A 22,762-nucleotide genomic window follows, 5' to 3' on the forward strand; every position below is an offset into this window, starting at 1 on the left:
AAAAAAAGAGGGCCATAACTCTCTGCCCGAACAACCTTCTTTCAAGCAGCCCAAGGACTTTAACCAGGCAGAGGATAAACAGAAACACGTTATGCAGCCTTCTCTCAAGAGGACAGTGGGCAGCAACTCAATTGAGAACGAGTCAAAAAAATCGCAGTCAGAGACAGAGAGACGTGACTTTGGTGGCTATTCTCATGCTCCTCCTAAGATGTCGAAGGCTAGAGCAATTGTGTTCGACAGGCTGCCGGTCTAGGAAGCAGAGGTTGCCGCAGGAGGAGTGTTGAGCTCAGGGGCTCTTCGTGCAAATCACTCGCGTACCCCAGCCCAGAGGGTAAGTTTCACCACTGCCTCCCTTCCCTCTACCCCGTCTCAGCCCTGATATTTAGGTAATAAAGCAGAAAGGTTTTAAACCTGCGCGATGGTGACTCTGATGAAAAGGTTTGGATTGGAACATGCAATTGCAATACTTGCAATTGGGGCAAGGGGGTCATTACAACTTCTGTTTTCATTTTTTCATGTTTACGATCTTTTCAATGTTGAAACTCCTTGGCAAATCAGTGGCATTCCTTCTCTGTCTCTGGACTGACAAGTCCTCCCAGCACGTAGCAACTAGACCCCTCAAAACAGGAGCCTCTTCTGAAGGCATGATTCCCTCACTGCAAGTTGTGACACACTGCAACAAGAAAGCAAAGTCTGAGCTGACAAGAGCAGAGCAGTATTGTGAACCCTTCCAGTATGTTAGCGACCTATTTTCGGTAACTTTAAAACACGCCAAAGTGTTAAGGTAAAACAGGCACTCCTCCTAGGACTGTGAGGGAAGACACAGAGGCAGGGTGAAGCCCACACACGTGCCCATCTCCCTGCATGGCTCCTCAGGAGATGGACCTGGGACCACCTTTCCCCCGGGTGTGCTTTAAAAGGAAAATTACCATGTTCTCCCTGCTGGGGCCCAGCTTTATTGCTGTGAGCGACAACGGCTATCGCAGCTGGGCTGTCAGGGAAATTAAGCAGAGGAACAGCTATTCTTGGCTTCTGCCCAGGCTCTGGTTGGGACAATTTTGGACATGGGCAAAGACAGCACTTGAGTTGTCTGTTGAGATCTTGCCATGGCATTGCAAGGCCTCCCGGGTCAGGATTGTTTACTGCAGTCAGTCAGAAACGTGGCAGGCTGCAGAAAGCCAAAACAAATTCGCTACAAAGCCATTTATTTATTTGACATAAATAAAAGCTAGACCCCATCCCTGGGAGAGTGGTGGCATTTTGCGGGTGAAGAAACGTGGGCTGAGAAAACCAGTGCATCTGTGCGAGTGAATGCAGCAGGTCAATAAGGCTGGGAATAGGAGCAAAAATCCCAGCTCCTAGGCCTGCATTTAATTTCTGCTGCACAGCTTCACTGCGGACTTACCTGTTTTGTTTCCTTCTCAGACTGAAGCTCTCTTCCCATTCACGCGTCCTGCTTACACACACACACCCACACCCACTTTTCCCCCTCTTTCTGTTCTTTATCCATCACAGATCTACCCTGACTGCCGTGAGCTGGATGGGATTTCTCCTTGTTCAATTCTGGTTTTCTAGGTGTGATGTCTTTGTGAATCCATGAGTTTGGAAGAGCTGACAGGAGCTCTGAAGTTACCCAAAATCAGCTATGTTGGGTAATATTTCCCTTGCTGGGTAGCCAGAGAATTGCTCACAAAGAGGTAAAAAAAGAGAAGGACTACATAATTTCTTACAAACAGTTGAGATGCTCACCTGAATTCTCGCTGGGTGCCAGTGTGGTGAATTGCTTTAGAAGTCAAGAGTCTCGCAGCCAACCAGCTCTGAGCAATTATTTAATCCAGCTTGGAAATGGTCATGTTTTAGCTTTAACGGACTGAGAGAGGGAGTGATGGAGGACAGGACTCTTGCAGCAATTTTTGAAGCAGCCAGCGAGTAGGTGGGCTTCCCAGGAGCAGTGTCTAGGGTGGCAGGAGTCAAAGGGCCAGAAGAGAGTAGAAGGAGGACTATGCATGAAAATGGCCTATTGGCAGGGCCTAAGGGTAGAAATGCTGACGAATATCCCTTATGCAATGAGTACAAAATTAATGCGCGAAAGAAATCAGCAGACCACAACCGTACAGCGTTAAGTGTTGTTCTGACAGCGTTCAATAAATTCCTGCAGCGGGAACAGAGGGCAGCTGCCAACAGCCTCTTCAGGCAGGGCCTCACCACATCAACGACACCTGATTGCACTAGCAGGCGTAGCCATACCCATACGATTAGAGGAGATAGAAAAGGACACAGTGAGATGACACTAGATTTTTTTTGCATTAACCTTTTAATGCACTCAGTATTAGCCCTGGAAAAAGGCAGCCCCGAAGACTGCCTCTAGTCCCACTCCCTCCCTTCATCTCTCTGAACCTGTTAGTCTGGAAACAAGTTAATGGAGCAGGAGAAGCCCACAGCAGCAATTCTAATTGTCATTTCTGCCTTTTGCCGCTTCAAAACAAACAGAAGGCCTGGCAGCATGCGACTGGAAAAGGGTATTACCCGCTGCCCTCAAGGAATAACTCAAGAACCTCTAAGATAATAGTGTGGACTTGTTTCTTATTAATTCCTCGCTCCAAGCTAGCTGTTGGGAATCTTTAGGCCCACGTCTTAAGAGAAAGGCTGATGCTACTTGAAGAAAATTAACCAGCTGGCATTTAGAGAATGAACCTGCCCATGCAGCCTGTGGTCCCTCTTTACATTTGGTAACAAGCCGCCTTTCAGCTGCATGCTGACGTGGGAGCACCTTCTCCTTGCCTCCTATGGCATTAGGGTTCACTGCTGGACGATGGTACCAAAAGGGTTCAGGCAGCTTCAGGTAGTTGGCCGTATCTGTGACTATGCAAGCTGTGGCATGGAGATGCTGGGGAATGAGTACACAAACTAGGATGTTAACACTGATTTTGAGAAAAAAATTCTGTCTTACATTGTAACAATTTAAATTCACCTTCAAAAACCAGACACAGAATATATTGACTTTTCAAATAATTTATTCAGATATATCACCAAATCATAAAAAGCCAATGCACTGTCCAGCAAAAAGCATCGATATATAAAACACGTTAACTCATTATCAGTAACACTAGAGTGTATCACTTATATTGAACCCAGTCTACCTCCTAATAAAGCCAAAGAAAATTTTGTCAGTGACTCCGTTAGCAGGAGGATTGGACTCAGGATTTTTATTTGCTAGGTGTTTACAAAGGGCTATATTAAAATGCTAGTAAAAAGCTTCCCTTTTGAGACTGTATCAAAACAATAATAAACCTCACTCCAATTCTGTTTCTGTCAAATGCATGCAATTAAAGCTCCAAATCAGCAGTCATTACACTGCAAAAGACCATACAAATCAAAAGAGATGATATATTCAAAGCAGAATAGGCTCTGCCCTCAGCTTGTGTGGACTGGCATGGCTCCAGCGTGGCTCACAAAGCTAAGCTATATACACCAGCGAAGGATCTGCCCCTCTACTGCTTTCAACGGTTAAACAAATTATGAAAAAGTGTTCGGTTTTGTCCCCAAATACCCATGATGCGGGGATCTCTTTAGCAGCATAACACAATGGTTAATCTAGACTCATATAAAGCTTTTCCCACACGGCTATAAGTAGAGACAGTATCTCATGAATACGTAAGCCACAGGACACACATTTCAGAGAGGCTGAAATGCTTTCAGGCTTTGCACTTGACTTATAAAGATCAGCTTCAGACCTTTGCAGGCGGTACCACATGAAAAAACCCAAAGCTTTTAAATCTACGGGTGTTAATGAGCTCCTTTCCAAAACGTCAGGTCTACAGAGATTTTTAAACAGCCCTTTCCTTCCCCACACAAGCTGCACAGGGCAAAGGGCCAGCTGTAGGGTATTTGGGTCTGCCAATGTGGAAAGAAGAGGTTTCCAAAGCAGCCCCTCCAAACCTGGTGGCAATGCCAGCGCCTTTACACTAGATATCTGCACACCTGACACAGGTAGCTCTCTCCAGAAGCCGAGTTTAGGCAACCACATGCTTCGAGGAGATGCTCTGCAGTTTGTGAAGCCACATCAGCAGGTTGGGGCTGAAATTGGTGTCAGCGCTGCCAGTGTAGGCACTGCCATGCTGGGTCCCTCACATCACAGCCTGAAAGTCAAAATCCCTCGTAGCAAATGCAGTAATGGTTCTCCCCACTACCTATTTCTATTCTGATTTATGTCACTCTCCTGTCCCTCTCAGCAGTCCTTGTCCCCAATAGGAAGAGAAATGAGAAATAAGGCCTGATCAGCTTGATGGCAATAAAACCCTCTGTGACATTTGAAGGAATATTTTTGGAGATTAAAGGATCCAGGGAAAGCAGATGTCAGTGGAACTGTTGATTTTTTTGTTGTTGTTGGTTTGTTTTGTTTGTAAACCTTCAAAAATTTCTTAGAAGTGTACTTCAGATCACAATATATTGATTTCTCAGTTGTGTAGCTTGGGCTGAAAAATAGCAATAGTTTTATTCAGAGAGTGTTTGACCAGAATTGCTCTCATGCCATCATTCTGTGCTGTCTGTAGACCCCAATGCAGTGGTCCTCCCCCTGGGAGGATGCTGTTCAGCACGGAGCTTCTTGGCATCATGTAGCAGAAGGACTGCTGGCAACTCCAGAAGTCTGTGGTTTAATGAGGCTATTGGCACCTTTTGAAGTCAAATGTTGAACACTGTTTTAACAATGATGGTTACAACTGTTGCAGCAGCCTGGAAACTGGAAAGGGTTAACTGAGAAAATCAAGATCCAGTGTGCTGCGGGAAGATGTGCTGTATTTCAGACACAAACTATTGGACTTCACAGTGTTAACAGGGAAAAATAATTCCCTCTGTTGCCCGAGTGAGTTGGGGAAGAGTTCTGGACTGTGTTATATGGCATACCATGACAGATGATTTTCAAATGTTTCCCCGCCTTAAAATCTATGGTTTAAGATAGCTCTCATCTAAATCCACCAGCTTCCTCAAGGGACTGGTGGCATCAGCCTTGGGAACCTCCTAGAGTAACATGTCATTCAAATCAGGCCTGGCACATGTAAAGGGAAGGATTTGATGTCACACCTCAGAGAGCACAAGTGAGAAGAGGGAAAATCTGCCACATTTTTTCTTGCTTTTTGACAAAAGGTGAAGTTTGCCATAGGAACTCCAATTTTTCTCACAAGCATAAATACTCTTCAGAATCTATATACAAACTGGAGTCAAACTTGCCCAAATGTGAGGGGAAACAAGGGGAAAATAAAGTAGATAAAGAGTAGTTTTGTCACACAACTGTTTGTTCACTTGTGTGAGAAATCACCCAGGAGGTCAACAGCAACGGTGACTCTTCATTCCCACCTCTGGCAGGTAGTCTCAACCCTCACTTTACAACATAATCAAGTGGAAAAGGGGAACAAAAGCTTCTCAAATTGGGTTTCCACCATATATAAATAATTGAAGCTATTTCAGTGAGCAGCTCTTCCTGCCAAGTACTTTGTCTCCTTCATAAACACCAGAACCACCAGGCTAAAACATTGTTACTTAGGAATTTCAAGCCATGTAGAAAATCTCCAGCAGGAGGATTTGAGGGGAATCCAGGACAACACCATGGTGGGAGCATTCTGTCTCCCAAGGCAGAGGGGGACCTGTGCCTTGTGGTTGCCTGCCAGCAGGGAGGGCTGGGGAATGACCATTACAGGTGTAGAATCGTAGAATCACAGAATGTGTTGGGTTGGAAGGGACCTTTAAAGATCATCTAGTCCAACCCCCCTGCAGTAAGCATTTTAAGAAGGAGCTCATTGCTTCCTGCTCCCCACGTAAAATGCAGATTTTCAGGTAACATATAACCTTCCATGTCTAACAAATCACAGCTGCGGGCTTTTTGTTTTGGTGAGAAAAAGAAATAGGAAAAAAACCAACCCAAACCAAAATAAAATCATTATTTGACTAATCAAAAGCACTATTCATACAGCACTTCTTGGGTGCCTATGCCCGATTTTTAGGGACAAGAACCTAACAGGAAGCTGATAAGAGTCAAATCCTAAATCTTTTAGCTATCTATGAAAATAGGATTTAGACTCTTACATGGATTCAGTTCTTTTGATTATTGTGTGCAATACCAGTTCAAGCAGTTCGAGCAGTTAGAGCAGCTATGAGAGGTAGAAAAGTTTAAGCGCTCAGGTGAACACATTCACGTTTATCTATGTTTGCAATAGCAATTCAATTACACTCTTTGGCATGGACAAGAGAAACTAAAGAGAAAGCATTGCTGTGTAAATACTCTTCCCAATAACAGAATGGAAAGACGCTCTCAATTATGTGCCTGCACTGAAACAAGCAGTACTTGCTATATATTAAGTAAATTACTGTCTAACCTCTCAGAAACAAATGTTAGGTTTTCTGAGAGAGTGCAGTTGTGTTTTTCCCTTCTACATCAGGAGTACATCAAAGCGCTGTCTTCCATGCAGCTCTTATCTTCATAAATTATTGCGTATAATTTTGTCATTTCGAAAAATTTTTTAAAAATTTTAGATGTGTGTCTGAGAATACTAAAATAGAGCTCGGGTTAGTTTTCCTCTTTCTTACAGAGGACAAAAATAGAAACATGCACTTCAAGACATTAGGACCATGAACAGAAATAATTCTAAAACAATTTCAGTGCACATGACAGCATATGAGCATGCAGGTGTGGAAACTAGCCAGGCAAAATCTGCCTCTCTTCCCAGATTGCCTAAACATAAGGAAAGGACATTCATGGTCTCCAAAGCAAACATTCCACTGAGATAAAAATGGGCTATTTCCATCAGCAAAGGAAATGGTCTGAGGCACAAATTTAGGATCTGGATACAGACAGGATTCCCATTAGCTCAAGGATGTTCACACCCAGGCCATTGATTTGGAAGAAAAGACAAAAGTGTTGTGAAAATCCACATTGCCTTGTCACAAAATGCCCTAAGTCTTGCCAGTATGAATGACTGTCTGGAGTTTTGTTAAATTTATCATTTAAATAGTAAATGTGATTTTACATGCAATATGTTTGAGGTGGGGGGCTTTGGAGAAAGGAGATGATAAAAGCTACATTCACCCAAACACCAGGTTTACGTGTACTTTCTTGCACATGCAGCCAACATCCATTCTGAATTTTGGTCTCCAACCATCAGCCTAAGGGCTAAGTTGTATGAGGTGCAAACAATTGAGATTGGACCAATAAGCAACAAAGACAAAAAGATTCTGGAGGACAAATGCAGGTGAAGCACGGCTTTGTATCTCACTGATGAGAGCCTTCAGGTGTCGAGGGCAATCCTGTGTGTCCTCCCTCAACTATTCATGCATTTCACGTGCAACAACCTTTGCACTTAGAAACTGCAAAGTCCTCAAACCAGGAATCAGTTTGTCCAGTCTAGCTCTCCATTTCAGGGAATGACACAGCCTAGGGATTTCTAACCCACTATTTACATTGGGGATTTAGAAGAAAAGAAAATACAGGACAAGTGCATGTTTTACTAAGTAAGATGACTTTTCAGGTTGCTTTAAATACAAAGGGTTAGATTCTCAGACACCATAAATCAGCTTAGCCCTTCTGTCCCTCAAGAGCTACACACTAACTTGCTGCACCAAAGATCTGCTTGAGCTTCTCCAACAATTAAGACAATACATAAGTTTTCAAACGAATTCTCACATCTAAACTCCTGTTACTAAATAACTGTATTCTAAATACATCTTTTTTACCCTTTGTCACCTGACCTTTTCTAAAAGGAAATAAATTACTGTTTACAAAAAGACATGCTGGCGGTTTAGAGCCAAAATACTGTACTGTGTTGCAGAAGACAATCAAAGGATTGACACTCCTATCAAAGTATGTTGTGTTTCTCGCCTTCATGTCTGTATTTTAAGTGAACTAATAACAGGAACATGTGCATGCCAGGGTCACCGGTCATTTAGGAGTCCATGGTGCAGAATTCCTGAATCAGGGGAAAAGTACCCCTTGCTCATGCAATATAACTGTAAAGTGTGTGCTTCTGTTCCTTTCAGCTCTGCGTCCATCCTGAATGCTACATAGGTTAAATCAACAGCGTTTGCTGTTGACGAGGGAAGGCCTTGAAGGGAAATGTGACTCTCTGTTCCCAACAGGACTAATACAGGCTAACATCAGGACATCAACCAGGGACAGGGGAGAAGTTAAAACATGTGCAAACCCCCATTAGAAACCCATCTCAGCCCTTGGGAAACTGTGCACTGGCCAGTGCCTTCCTACTCCGCTCACATCACATCCATATCTACCTCTGGCTATCATAACCTCTGTATCATTGCACAGATCCTAATATTAAGTAAGAAAAAGGCAGTGTAGAAAGTTAAGGCAACCTAACAACCACTCCGACCTGAGCTGCCTGTTAAAAGCATATATCCATATATATATTCATGGAAGAGCAGTGGAATTATTTCTGGCATATATCTGCGTACATCGTACATACACACATACACCACCTCCCTGACACCGAGTACTTTCATGACAAGGTCTATATACTCCCGTATCCATCACTAGTTATTAAAACAAACAGTTTTCTAAGGGACCAGAGACACATTGCCATAGTATGCACATGTCCTTCAGCTTTTAAAGTAAATCATCATGTTCTTATTTTTATGATTACTATTGAAAGTTCACAGCTGAAAGATGCCTCATGAGTGTATGGAATAAGAAGTTATGAGCATTTGTGCCCTCATGAGGAAATTTTATGCCAAAAAAATGGCTTAAATTTTTTCTCCATTATAAAATAATGGAGAATATAAAATAATAATAAACACCGTTGATCTAAAAGCTCAGGTGACACTTGTTAGCTCAGACTTTTCTAACCCAATGTGGACTGCTGGCAGGGAATTGGCAGGGAAATTAATCACGGATGGTAGCCAGGATGCGGGGAATATATTCGATATAGCAGAATAATTGTGTGGTGACACCCTGGTGCCTCAGAAAGGAACATCCAGTTGCATCCGACCAAGTAAGTCTCTCCCTGTGTTACTAGCAATTTTCACAGGCCAAAACCTTTTGATTGTGGTTTTAGCATCACTGGGAACATGGTGCCTAAACAACTGCATCTCACATTCTCCCCCAGAATGGCTCACAGCTTTGCGACGGGCAGCAGCCGGAGGGGCCGCATGGGCAAAGGCCACAAAGCTTTTTCACCTTTCACCCTGTAACAATAAATAAATACACGTATAAATACCACACAGGCTTCTAGTTCTTTGAATAAAACTCTTGCTGGAGTGTTCCTAGAGGCCTGCTTTTGAAGATGGCAAATTGAAGAAGGCATTGAAATACAGCAGAAATGCAACATTTGACTCAGAGAAACTCCTACTGCAGCCACGCTGCACTGGTTGGCAATGGATGACTAAAAGCAGTGGTCAGAAAAGTACAAAAGAGAGATGCATGTGAGAGAAAGCACAGGTATGTATGTAGGTATGTGTGTATAAATAATACCACTATTTTAGCACATTTTCAGCCCGGCATCACCAGCTTGGCCTGAGTGTCCAAGCTCTAGGAGAAGAGGTTGCAGAAAGCTAAACGCAAACAAAAAAGCACAACTGGTTCCAATAACCGGGTGTTGCACGATACCCTTCCTCCCCTTGAGTCAGCCAGCGAGCTTCTCACTATATCCTTTGCCTTCTCACCTGCCCAGGGGCTTCCTTCAAAATTAGTTTTGCTTCTAAGCATCACTGATGTTTGCAAGCTGGGTGACAGCCTCACCCCACCTGGTCAAGTGAGGGTGGCTGAGGAAAAGAGACTGGGATGTGTGTGGGACTCAAAGAAGAGCCTCAGCTTCTTTTCAGTTTACATGCCAACTCCAACAGCCAAGATGCTTGCGTTCATGGGCACTGAAATGCAACTGGGATTAGAAGGATTCACCCAGGTAGATGAATTAGAGAGGCTAAGCTCTTATGCCAAAGTTAATGAGTGAGTCTGCACATGTACTTGTGTTGGGATGGACTTTCCAAAGGCTGAAGTATTTTGTTCCTATTGGCTTTTACTTGGAGGAGGGATCTTGGCTGCCCCAGGTGCTTTAAAGATCCCACTTTTTGTCTATTGAGCTGCAGAGCAATAAAGATAGTGTCAGGGAGATGGTCAGGGAGACAAATGCCAGTGAAAGTACTAACCACAAACGTCAACAAGAGTAGAAACCCCAGGACCAGTGTTTGCCACTTCTTATGGAAGTGGAAAGGAGGAAAAGACTCCAAGACAGGAGAAAAGAGAGGTAGAAGAGAGTATCAGCTCCAGACAACCTCACCGAAGTGCAGCATCTTCTTCCTCCTCAGAACCAGAGACAAGGCTTGAGCCCTCGTATCTCAGAGCAAGGTTGAGGAGGAGACACTTGTTATCTTCTGCCCCCCTGGTTCTCCAAAGCCCCAGGCAAGACCAGGAACAGTGGTCCCAACCCACATGTTACTTCAGCCTAAGCCTGATCTGGCACATACATAAAATATATTATATAAAGCAGCAGCATGGTTCCACGTGAGGAGTAAGGCATGCACTGAAGTAGTTTGTGGGAAGAGACATGATTGCTGAATCTTAAATTCAAAGTGAGAGTAGAAGGAGAAGTAGTGTCTTTTGTAGTTGGAGAAACAACTGGGGAAATATAGGAAGCAGGCTAGCTTTCAGCACCCAAGCCCTTCTTCAGGGTATGAAGAGGAAGGTCGTGCCCTGGAAAAGGGCTTAGTTACCTGCAAGAGTGTATCTCTTATTAGACCAAACAAACAAAAAAATGCACTCCAACAGTCCTGATCTCTGAGTTTTAAGTTGGTATTAACTAACTCGATCTCCAATTCCCCCTTCAGGAACTCCTTCTTTGATGTCAATTCACAATTGCAAAAAAAAGCCACCGCTGTAAAGCTTTCAGGGGAATTGCATTCCCTTGTGGGCAGAAATCATGCTGAAAAACGAGATCTCTCTACAGATAGCTGTGGCCAGCTGGGTCTATAAACAATGTTCACAGGACCAGCTCACTGCTTACAGCCCATGGAGGGTTTTTTCCCCTAAACCTATGGGAATTTGGCTATTAAATGTAACGTCAGATTTTATGCCCTAAATGCTTACAAATTCAGGGATTTGTTCTGCCTTCAAATTCTGTTTCAACCAAACGCTTAAGCAGGTACTTAACTTCAAGAACCAGCTCATCCCCAGAAGACAACAGTAAATCTGGCTGTGCTAGCTGCAGGCTTGAGCTCTGAAGCCTGCTCTCTTCTCTCCCCAGCCGCCTTATTTACCAGGCAATATAGATATGCATGGTTTGCACTCATGCTGCAATAATTTGAGTCTCAACTCAAAAACAGCTGCCACGGGCACTGTCTGTAATCACAAACATTCTTTTTCAAACTAAACTGAACTTCTTGCTGAAGTTTTCTGCTGAATTGGGATCTTCTGTGTAATGTGTGCCCAGGGATAGCTGCTTGGTTGTAGTACAACTTTACTTCTCTGCCATGCACATCCCACACTCATCAGAGCGACCCTCCTTAATTACCGGATCCACTCATCTCAACCATCCACCTTATTAGATGAAGCACTAGCCAAGCAAAACGGAACGCAACAATGAAGTCATTAGTGAGCTTTATGAAAATAACAGTTCTCCCTTTTCACAGCAAAATTTGTCAGCCTTGGAACTCCTGCCCATGACTGGGGAGAACAGACCCATTCAACACTGAACTGCCTATAAAATAACTCAGCTGTTCAAGCTCCTTGCTATGTTCATAGATATATAGAGATACCTACAATGCAAATGTTTACAGTAATTTTCCACACCCTATATGAAATAAATATCACAAGTAAATTCTAATACTCAAAACTGAATAGTATGCAGTGTTAGGGACCAAGTTACATTTTATAAATGCACAAGCATTAATACTACCTACTGAGCCTAATTTCTTAGAATGCAAGCCTCAGCAATTGCTAGCTACACTACACTTCAGTAGTCATAATAACTATTGGTCATGCCAAAATCTAGAAAAAAAACAAAACCACAAAAATCCTCCACCATCTTTCCAAATGATAAACAGTTTTTGACAGGTAATGTAATAATTTCGTGGTTTCATGAAATTCATTAACACGTCCAATATTATATATCAAGTCTGGAACACAGGTCTCTATGTTCTACATGAAATCAGAATCAGAGCAGGAGCAGCAGGTTTGTCAGCACTGTGTCCACACATAGCAAAAGCAGAGACAGCAAGAGCCTGTACCTGGACCAGAGCTGCAATTACCCAGAATGAAGTGAGAATAGACGCGGCTTTACTGGGAAAAGGGAGGAGAGGGAAAGGAGAGGGACTGGACCCACCCCCAGTTACAACCGTTGTTGCAGAATAGTTTGAAGAAATAGCCTTAGCTCTGTAGCCTGGTCTTGCCAGCACAAGTCCGCAAAAACAACACCCTTCCCCAAAAGCCAGTGACAGCACGTAGGAGCTCATCTGGCAAGAGCAGGTTACAGATTGTGCCTGGGCAGGACAGAAAGTTTACTGTGCCAACGGCACATGGGGCCATTCGTTCTCTGTATCCTAATAAAAGTATTTCTACCAACAATTTCTCATGGAGGAAGTGGGTGATTCACAAGTACATCTCCCTTCAGGAAAGAAAAGATCTCACACACTCAATACCCTGACTCAATTTCAGCTCACGCTACTGAATAATAAAATCTAGATCCTGCCCTGGAAATTTGCTTACACTTTAGATCATGCCACTTTTCTCATCTTGCAAAGAGGTTCGTGAAGAGGATCTTCCTAGTAACAGCTCCTTCTCATGGATCAGGCTATCTAGCAGGTCCTCCTGTCTGTAGTTGTGATAAACCTTCAGGAAAGCCAGAATGGTAATTCCCAGCCAAGTCAGCCAGGCAGCCCAGAGACCAAACTAGAGAAGAAAGAAATTATAAAGAGGTTAGTACTGTATTGTAAAAACAAAGTCAACCGTCCAGGTGAATGTCAAAATCTCAGCTGGACCAAAACCCATGAAGTCACACCAAATCATACCCGGTGAAATCCTGGCCCTACTGTTCCTCAACTCTGTCAAGCTATTCCTGGCTGAAAAGGAAAAACTCTTTATGTATTAGAAAAACTGAAGCAAAAATGCACTAAGCACAGTAACGAAAAAAAACAAATCTGTAAAATACAGGTGCATTCGTTGAACTTTCCATATCTGACATTCTGGCCAGCCCAAAATTCTTTGTTTACTTTAGTACTGCAATATGTTTTAAGACATTTTGGAAAACTTCCTTCCCAAGTCCTTTGGGCTTCCCACTGCCCCTGGAGAAGTACAAATTTTAAGGTATTTCTATTCAAAATGCAGTTGATAAAATCTTACTGATTGAATGTTACACTCTGTGGTAACTGGTTCACATTAGAATGAACACAGAGAGCAAGAGAAATCTACTCCAATCCATTCAAGTTACTGGTGGCTCATTTACACCTGGCATGAGATACCTGGGTTTAAAGTCTCAGATTACATGCTCAGATTACACTAATTTAACTTAATAGTTATGTTAACTTCATAGAAATAATTACACTTTGATTCATACAGGTACTTGAACATTGGCCTCCCCATCTCAGAGGACACTCATTTGTAGTAAGGCTTTCTGGCAGAAATTCCATTTTAATTCTATGATGCCTTTAGCAAAGAAACATTAATAGAATCCCTGTATTTCATTTTTGACATACTGCATTTTTTATTAAAAATACACAATTTAATCACTTTCAGACAGTAATACAGCTGTTTACTCTAATAGCCAATTTAGATAAGAAAGGACTAGCATTTTTTTAAGGGAATTTATGTGCCTATCCCTATCTAAATGAAAGCAATCTTTAACTATTTTCAATGGTCCAATATTTACACAGGCTCAGGTGATCTCAGACAAATTCATGGAAATCAAACCTAACAGCCCCATGACCCGGTGGAAGTCAGACATTATTCTGAACAGCAATGAAGGGCTCCAGGACACCAGGGAATTGCAACATTTGCACAGGTCATCCTTTGGAGAAACTATATATTTTCCACCATGAGTAACCACATCAGTGGCAGAGTTAGGTTTTGACATGTCCACATTCAAAACTATCTATTTTGAATTTAAAATGCAAATGTGCCCATCACTATTATTCTGATTCAGCACTTGCTGAAGTCAGTGGAAACATTCCCATTGATTTCAGAGGATGGTAGTTCAGATCCAGCAATCCCAGATCAATGAGCAAATGGCAAATGAACTGGAATAGAACCATGACCTAGTGCAACCTACCTGTGCAATAGCAAACTGGTCGTAGAAAGCAGAGTTTTCTAAGTTCAGTTCAAGATCTATATCCTGTAACTCTTCACAGCTACCCAAGGAAGGCATTTGTAGGGGAAAAAAAAATATTATTTCAGAGATTCCAAACAGGCAAACCAAACACAAAGTGAAGCAATATCTTAAATGTGTTTCATACAGTCACAACGGCATGTTCTATCAAAAGATATTTAAGCTATTGCAGTAACGAGGTTGCTTGACAATCTTCTCTAAAACTAGGCTAAAAGAGGCATGTGATTACTTTTTAAAAAAAAAAAAAAGTATAATTATGTAAGTGATAATACCAATCTTCCATAAGTAGAACCATAATAGTGATTATGAAAACAGTATACTTAAAACCCTCTTCTCCCGCTGCCCCCAAGCCTCCCACATACACGCATCTGGCATCACCCCAGGTCGGTTGCTTCACCCCTCAACGAAACAAAGTGTATGAGCCTCTGTTACCTTTTGACTTCATCAGGGAAAGCCTCAGAAGAAGGGATTGTGTGGGTGTTTTTGTTTCGGATGCTCCAGCAAGGAGATGAGACTCTGATGGTAAGATAGAGGCTGCCTACAGATTTTACAAATAACTTGGACTTTTACTGGTGTGAAAAAAATCCCAGGATTTTGAGGTTGTCTTTCTATCTCTTGGTTGATTTCTGCAGCCTCTTCTCTCTCCTTTTCAGTGCTGTCGGTCATCTTGGGTTCTTATCCGAATATTCGATTAGACGTTTTTTTGTAACTGAATTTTTAACCGAATATTCGAATAATTCGATTAATCGTTGCAGCCCTAAACAGAACATGTACTATGGCATTTTACAACATATGACAATGTGCAACATAAATGTATGCTTTAAGTAGTACGTTTATTCAATATCATATGACATAAAATGTCAACTTTTCTTCTCTCTTCATTTTTATTTCTTTGATAGGGAAAAATCTGCCTCAACTTATCATGTTTCCTGTAAGGAGCATAAGCATTGTGGGATACAGTTGTAGACCATTTTAGGAGCTCTACATTTTGTGCGCTGTAAGGAAGTATCAGCCGTCTGTACTTTGCGCTTACAAAGTATTTTTCATTCTGCGGCTCTCAGGGCATCCACAGTACCGCTATGAGGCCAGCATCTCTATACCAAATTTTGGATGACGTCGCGGCACAGGCAGGATGAGTGACTTGCCTGGTGTCACACAGTGGGACGGTGGCAGAGCCAGGACAGCAAGCCAGGAGCCCTGACTCCCAGTCCCCTGCCCTGCTCACAAGACCACACTCCCCCCATTCTCAGAGCATTTCCAAATCTAGCTCTCCTTTGGAAATAAAAACTTTTAAACTAATGGATTTCTTTTGCATATGATCGTGATGCATGATCTCTTAAAGAGACCATGAAACACCATGGAAAAGTAATTTTCTTTGTGGGGTACTGAATGCAAAAAAAAAGTTTGATTTGCTTTTTTTTGTTCCAGAGGAAAAAAGTCTGGATTTCCACATTACAAACGCTTTCTCCCCCTTGCTCACCTTGCGTGTAATAACTACAGATTGTTATACCGTTGTTCATTTGTGCATGTATAAAAAAAAAAAGGAAGAAAATGTATTTTTCAATACTAACCTATTTGGCATGCTTCCTTTTTCAGTAATTGCATCACACCACATGTTAAATCCTACACTCACTATAGTGCTAGCAATAAACGTGATAAACACCACAAAGACGCTGATCAGCAGATTCAGGAAGGCATAAAAGAAAGAGCTGCAATAAAAGGGAAGAAAAATGTAACTCATAAACAGCTGAAACACAACATCAGCAATCTCTCTAAGCAGCACACACTGGGCACAAAGATATCACTTTCCATTTGAAACACATCTGCTTTAATTAAGAACACCTAATACATTGAAAAACTATGGATTATGATTTTGAGTCACATTATCTTCATTTGTGATTGCTTTTGGGTTTGGTTTTGCTTTTTTTTTTTTTTTTCACCATAAGAGGATGGCGCTTTAAATCATAAATACTAAGTGGTGATTGTTCATACACAGCATGACTTTCATTAGCTGTAATGATGAAAATCACCATTGTTAAAATAAATGTCATTAGCTCAAATTATATAGTAACTGGAGCTAAAATTATTTCATGACTAAAGTGATAATTGGGACAAAAATTGCCTGGGAGAGGGAAACTAAAAATAAAACAACACAGTACTGATAGCCATAATCATTTTAAGCAATGTAACACAAGGTACTGCCACCACAGGACACGAATCTCAGTTTTATGGGTAATTTGCAGAGCAGGCCAGCTTCTCCTGGGATTTCTCTGACTTTGGTGTCAGTATGTTATTTCTGCCCGATGAACGTCTATTTACCTCAGCCCCATTAAGTCTACCCAAACAGAGCCAGCCCTAGGCACATGCTGTGTTTGGAGTGGGATGGGGTGGGATCCTTACAGAGGTGCCATAAGGCTAAGGAATCGTCCACTCATCTTCCAGCCTCACTGCTTAACTCTCCCCCATAGTTCTAGTTAGTAAAAACTTTCTATTCCTTTTCTCATTCATCTGACCAAGTCCTTTGCTATGTGAAACTCTTCCAGGCAGCACTTAGAAAGTCTCATTATCTAAAAACTGAACTTCTACTCTAGGTTGGAGAAAGACTGGCAGCTCCAGGAGACAGGTCATCCTATTCAGGCTAGGTGGTAAGGATGAATATGACAAATTGCCAACCTTCATTATGCTGGGGATAGAAGGAGTGTACTCATGCCAAAGAACAAAAAACAGTAGTTTCTTTTCTCTGGTACTCATTGAATGAAAAACCAAGAGGTTTTTTTGAGTCGGTATTTGAATTCTGTTCTGGACTGGTCAATCCTAATTTGTACAGTTTATTCATCGTGAGACATATGTAACCTTGGGAGGGTTTCTTTAAAATGTGATGAGGAAACAATTACTGGTGGGCTTAGGATGTTTATTCCTGGGTTGATGTGGCTTTAGAGGGGCTGTCTAGGTTCTCTCCAAAGTGACATTCATCCCATTCCAACACTGATAGAAAAGAAGTGAAATAAACCACCTTCCAGAAGTGCCCTTACAGACTGTAGTGGGAGCTGGATGCCAGGACATCTTACTTCTAGATGAACATTGAGATGAATCCTATTCCTGTCGTTTGGCTTCGCAGGACTTGGTGGACACAGAGTGGTGGGGTCACCGTATAGCAAAGGGAGCTAGTATGAGCACACGACGGTTTTGGAGGTTCACTGTCCCTGACCTGACTTCAAATCTAGCCTGGATTTCATTTCAAGTGTCGCCAGACCCATATCCCCTGTGTGCACCAGTGCATGGTATGCTGGCCTGAGAGGCAGAAAAGACTTGAGCTATCCACTGAATAAAAAAAAAAAGTTGACACCAGATTTAGTAATACCTATGAAAAGGAACAGCTTGGTGGAGCATTCAGTGGATCATCACCAGCCCAGAACCTCTAGTCCTCCCTCTATTTCCTACCTTGCAGCACAAGGTGCAAAATCAGGCCTCAGTGTTGCACTTGATTTGCCCTGGGCAAGCAGTAACCATCACTGTGTGGTGGAGGTTCCTCAGGCCAGGGCATCCTGGTACAGAACTGTGCTGTACAGAACTCTCACCTATTTTTCTCCTTAGATCAGTATTTCAAGCTACACGTTCCAGATTGAGTGGATGCCCTGTAGCAATAAATGCGTGCACTCAAAGTAGAAGTCACTTTGCAGTCCTAGCGGTGAAGTATCCGAGCTGGATCTCTACCTTTCAGCTGAGCTGAACAGTCCCGGGCCCAGAGCACGGCTGGCAGCCAGCGCTCGCTTTTCCTACTCCTGCAGGCAACTCGAGCTCCGTTTGTCCCTGAGGCAATGGGCGATGAGACCCTTTTAAGAAGGATTTTTAGTAGTCCTAACTACCTGACAGCAATCATCCAAAGCCGTTGCACATGAAGACTGGCCACCTTGCTAGGAGGCACAGGGTGCTAACTCTGACTGCCTCAGGCCAACTCCTCCAGAGCTGGCCCAGCAGCGGTGGCCCTGCTCAATGAGGATCAGCAGCGATGTCGTTCTGGTTCTTCCTCAGTTGCCTCTAATCAGAAATGGGCAGTAGCATTTATGGTGAGGAGCTTGCATTTATCTCTCCAGGCAAACAGACCTTTTTTCACGCCCATCTGAAATGTTAACAAATAGCTGACTAAAATCAGAACAGCGGTAGGTCTGGTACAGGATGGACCTTCCTTCTTTAGGAAACTGCTGGTTTCCAGCAGCTTCCCTCTCGTCCCGTTTTACCCTTCTGTGATGCTCTACGGCTGTCTCATCCTGCCAACTCGCTCTGTCCTTCCTCCCCACCACCCCCCAGCCTTCTGCCTCCTTTGGTGCCTGGAATGATTGTGAACAGTGTTATACAACTGCTAACGCTCAGCCCAAAGGAGACTGCACGCCACTCTTAAAAGGACAGTTTTCAGGGGCCTGCCCAAAAAGTTTTGAACTAAAAAGGCACTTTTGGAAGCAGGCCAAACATCTGATCCAATTTTCACTATTACAAGGTTTTTTACTGCTGGTTTCTTCCAAAAGTTAACTAGTTCTGAACTGCAAAACCGGAAAAAGCATCTAGATTCAACTAATCCTCTATAGATATTTGATCACCTGAGGAAGACGCGTTCAAATGTATTAAGTACATGGGTATGTTTAGAACTTGTAAGGTAAGTTCTAAGATGGAAATGAGTTTCTAGTCTGTACTTACTATAGCATGGTTTAGTATTGGACAGCTTGAGAGTGGTTGGAAAGAGCCAGAGAGACAACACGCTATCCAGTGCCCAATGTTAACAACATCAGGGTGTTGTACAAGCCCAAATGTGCCTAACAGCCACTGACCCAAGAAACCTCAAGTCCAAATAGACATGGAAATGAGTGATTTACCCTTGGCGTGGTCCCTAAACGTGGGAAAATGGCCTTCCTAGTCTAGCCAACAACAAAGGTGTGCTCCTGCCTGCCCACCTCTGTGCAGCTGGATGCTTGGAGGGCCCTGGCCCCATGGCACCCCCTGGCTGGGTTACCTGTGCCAGGGGCTCTACCCAAGGTGGCAGAACAGGCCACCAGAGAGCCAAGCACAATGCTCCCGAGCTGCTGCCTGGACCACCTGGGTCCTGGCAGAGCTGGGCTGTTCCTGCTGGGCTCTGATGGCCCTGGGTTTGTCTGCGCACAGTAACCAGCTGCCAGTGCAGCCCTGTGGCTGCTGCAGGGACCGCTCGGCGCTGCTCTCATGTCGTAACCAAGCAATAGTTGTTCTCCGCAATAGTTGCCATGTCCATCAAGAAAGCAGGATAAAAATAGAGGGGGACCACCAACTGCTCCCTTCTGCCCCCTCCCACACACAGCTGTGTTGTTTCAAGGTTTTTGACATCCCCAGCGCACATCTGGGGAAGGCCCCCCTTTGCAGGGGCACGTAGTGGGACCATGGTCAGGAGGCACCTGCGAGCCCCAGCCTCCAGCATCGCCCCATGGTCCCCAGCACCCCCCGTGCCCACCACAGCAGAGATGTGGGCAGATGCTGCTCCCAGATTGCCAAAGGGCAGCAGGCGCACAGCAGTGAGTCTGGCCCCCCACCCCAAACCCCCGCAGGGGGGCATCCTCCAGAGAGGGCCCTGGGCACAGGTGGGGGTGTACATGGTGTGTGTGCAGACAGACACAGGCAATACACCGCCTCACCCCAAACCCCTCCGGGGGGAACAGGATGATCTGGATGGTGCAAAGCCCAATGCTTCACCCCCAGGCTGCTGTCACTTGCCCCAGCATGCAGAAGGGATGGGCACCCCCTGCCCAGCCCAGGGGTACTTACTCCTCGTGCCCTTTGCAGAGGAAGAAGAGGGTCCTCCAGGCCTGCACCGTGGCCAGCAGCAGGGAGAGGAGCCCGGTGAAGATGCTGAAGCGGCAGGCAGCCTCGGGCCCCCACTCCTGCACGGTGAAGCGCTGCTTCTCCACCGTCAGGTTGGCGTTGAGCCACATGCCCTCCGTGAAGAGCAGGCACCGGCCGTGGAAGTCGTTGCCATTCTCGGAGAGTGGCACCACCACGATGAAGCTGAAGAGGAAGGCCAGGAAGTAGCAGATGCACTGAGCGAAGAGGAAATTGCTGAGCGCCATGTCCGCGGCTCTGTGCAGGCAGAGGGAGGGAAGGAGGGAGGGATGGAGGGAGGGATGCAGGAGGGAGGGATGCAGGAGGGAGAGATGCAGGAGGCAAGGATGCAGGAGGGAGGGATGCGGAGTGGGAGGTGGGGGAGGATGGAGGGATGAAGGGAGGAAGCCTGCAGCAGCAGGGGGTGGGGAGGGAGGATGCGCAGTGCAATGCAATGCAATGCAAAGCCTCCTCCAGACACGGCTGCTGCCTCTCCCGCGGCCCGAGCTGCCCCCGCCAATGGCTTCAGGGCTTGACGGGGGGAGCGGAGAGGAAAAGCTGGTGCCGGGGATCGCTCTTCTTTGGGAAAATCCGGCCGCTGATACACCCTGGTGTCCAGGGGGTTAAATCAGTCCACGCTTCCCCAGCAGGGCTGGGTACCACAGCTCTCAGTGGGGTATCCCCCTAATGAGACAGGACACTGATGTCACACTGGTGTTGGTGGCTATGACATGCCCCGCCTCCACAGAAAAAAAAACAAACAAAAAAACCAGCTTCATCTTGGCTGCTGGATCACAGCAAGTTTTGGCCCCATAGTCTAAAAATCTGGCCACCAACCTCAGGCGGTGGCAATAAGCGAGGCGGTGCGCAGCCACCCTGGGACCTGCAGACCGAGTGGGTTTGTTTCTAGTCCAGCTGGTCACCCCCCGACACACACAAGATACTGCAAGTGGCAGCAAGGGCTCACCAGAAGTGGAATAACTTTTGTTGAACCTTGGTGTCAACTGCCCGGGGTTGGGATCACCCGCATTGTGCCCTGGCTGGCAGATGGAGTAGGGGTGAAAGAAAATAACCCTGAGCTCCAGCTGGACACTGAGCTGAGAACGGACCAGCACAGCAATGGCACGTGAACAGCAGCGACAGTCACCGCTCACTCGATTCCCAGGGGTGGGCATCAGCCCTGCTCTGCGCTGCCAGCCACCAGTCCCCTGCTCCGCACCGCTCTTGGAAAGGCATCAGAGCATCCCCTCAGCTTTAGGGCCCAAAATTGTATGGCCAAGATGCAAGAAAGCAAAAGGCATCAGAAAGAAGGGAGTGACTTGAGCTCACCCACTTGTGCTGCTGCCTTGTGAAATCTCCGTTCTCCCCTAGCTCAAAAATTCAAACTAAACTGACCCCAAATTAAAGTTTCCCCTCAATCGCAATTTCATTTTTCCATTGAAACATGAATCCCCTTTCCAACACAAGACACCACGGTTCATCTCCAGTTCCAGGTAAAGTCATTTCCTAATCCAATTTCCTACCCATGTCCAGTCTTAGATCAACTGCAAGTCTCAGATGACTTCTTGATTCCAGGGTTGTTTCTGCTCATTTTAGGCACCGTGCTACTTCCCGCGTAGTGTTTAGAAGAGCAGACGAGGGACTGGGACCCCAGATATACTGCACATGGGATTTCAGGCTTGTGTTTCCATTGGACAGCAAAACAATTATTTTTCTATGCTCTTAAGAGGTTACAGATACAGTCCTGAGGCAGGCGCTGGGGGGATTCTCAGAGAAGACATTAATTCAGCTTCATTGTAAATCATTCCGAATGCATATTATCTTGAAATCTTGCTCTACCCATACAGGGAAAGTATTTTTTGTGCAGATCCTGCTTCTTGAATAAAAACTTTTGTCAGTATAGATGAAATGTGTCAGGTCATTTTTCTGATCCTCACCCAATTCTGATCATCAAAAATTGTATTTCAATTTTGCAAGATGAATTATAGAGCACTGGCCTGACCCTGTGGGGACAGATGTGCACTCCTAACAGAAAAGATTTTTCTGATATTTCAGTCTAGTAGTAAGGAGGAAAGTTTATTGCTCTTAACCTTGCTTCCAATAAGTGCTAGGTTCCCAAAGGGTTTTGTCCTTTATCTGGAAGGAAATCAGACCTGGATGGAGCTGGAAAACTCTTTTCTTTGAAACCTGACACATCAGATTTGCCAGATAATGTTTTCTGAAGTTAACTTGGGAGGTCAACAGCGACATAAAAGCTCAGTTATTGCTTACACTGGAGCCCACAGAAGGGGCCAGCAGATGCCACGGGCGTTTTGCCTCGGGCAAGCCCCGTGCTCAGATCTTACCACCAGCAACCACAGGGCTCAGCTGCAGGAGGGTCATCGCAGTGGTGAAACGTGAGGGTCGCTTGTAGAGCATATAAAGTTGTCTTTGCTGATGAACAAAGTCGAGCGAGCATTTATCGGGGAGTTTTAGAAAATACAGTCAGGCATCTGAAAATGTTAACAGACATGTAAAATAGCTGCACTTAGGAGGCTGACAGCTACTGAAACACAGTGCTTGGTCGGATGGAGCAACCACACACCGGAGTGAGCAAAGAGGTAGAA

General features: G+C 44.6%; 1 protein-coding gene across 1 annotated transcript; it reads right to left on the bottom strand.

The window, feature by feature from the left end:
- Positions 1-1,520: 1,520 nt before the first annotated feature.
- Positions 1,521-20,575, bottom strand: TMEM179 (transmembrane protein 179). Its single transcript, XM_063333303.1, has 4 exons — positions 20,103-20,575; positions 15,887-16,024; positions 14,259-14,337; positions 1,521-12,883 (listed from the first exon to the last, which is right to left on the bottom strand). Exons 1-4 carry the CDS (start codon positions 20,402-20,404, stop codon positions 12,704-12,706), a joined length of 699 nt encoding a protein of 232 aa, XP_063189373.1. The 5' UTR covers positions 20,405-20,575; the 3' UTR covers positions 1,521-12,703.
- Between the last annotated feature and the right edge of the window lie 2,187 nt (positions 20,576-22,762).

This window comes from Chroicocephalus ridibundus, chromosome 4 (assembly GCF_963924245.1).
Source record: "Chroicocephalus ridibundus chromosome 4, bChrRid1.1, whole genome shotgun sequence".
Classification (NCBI taxonomy): Eukaryota; Metazoa; Chordata; class Aves; order Charadriiformes; family Laridae; genus Chroicocephalus; species Chroicocephalus ridibundus.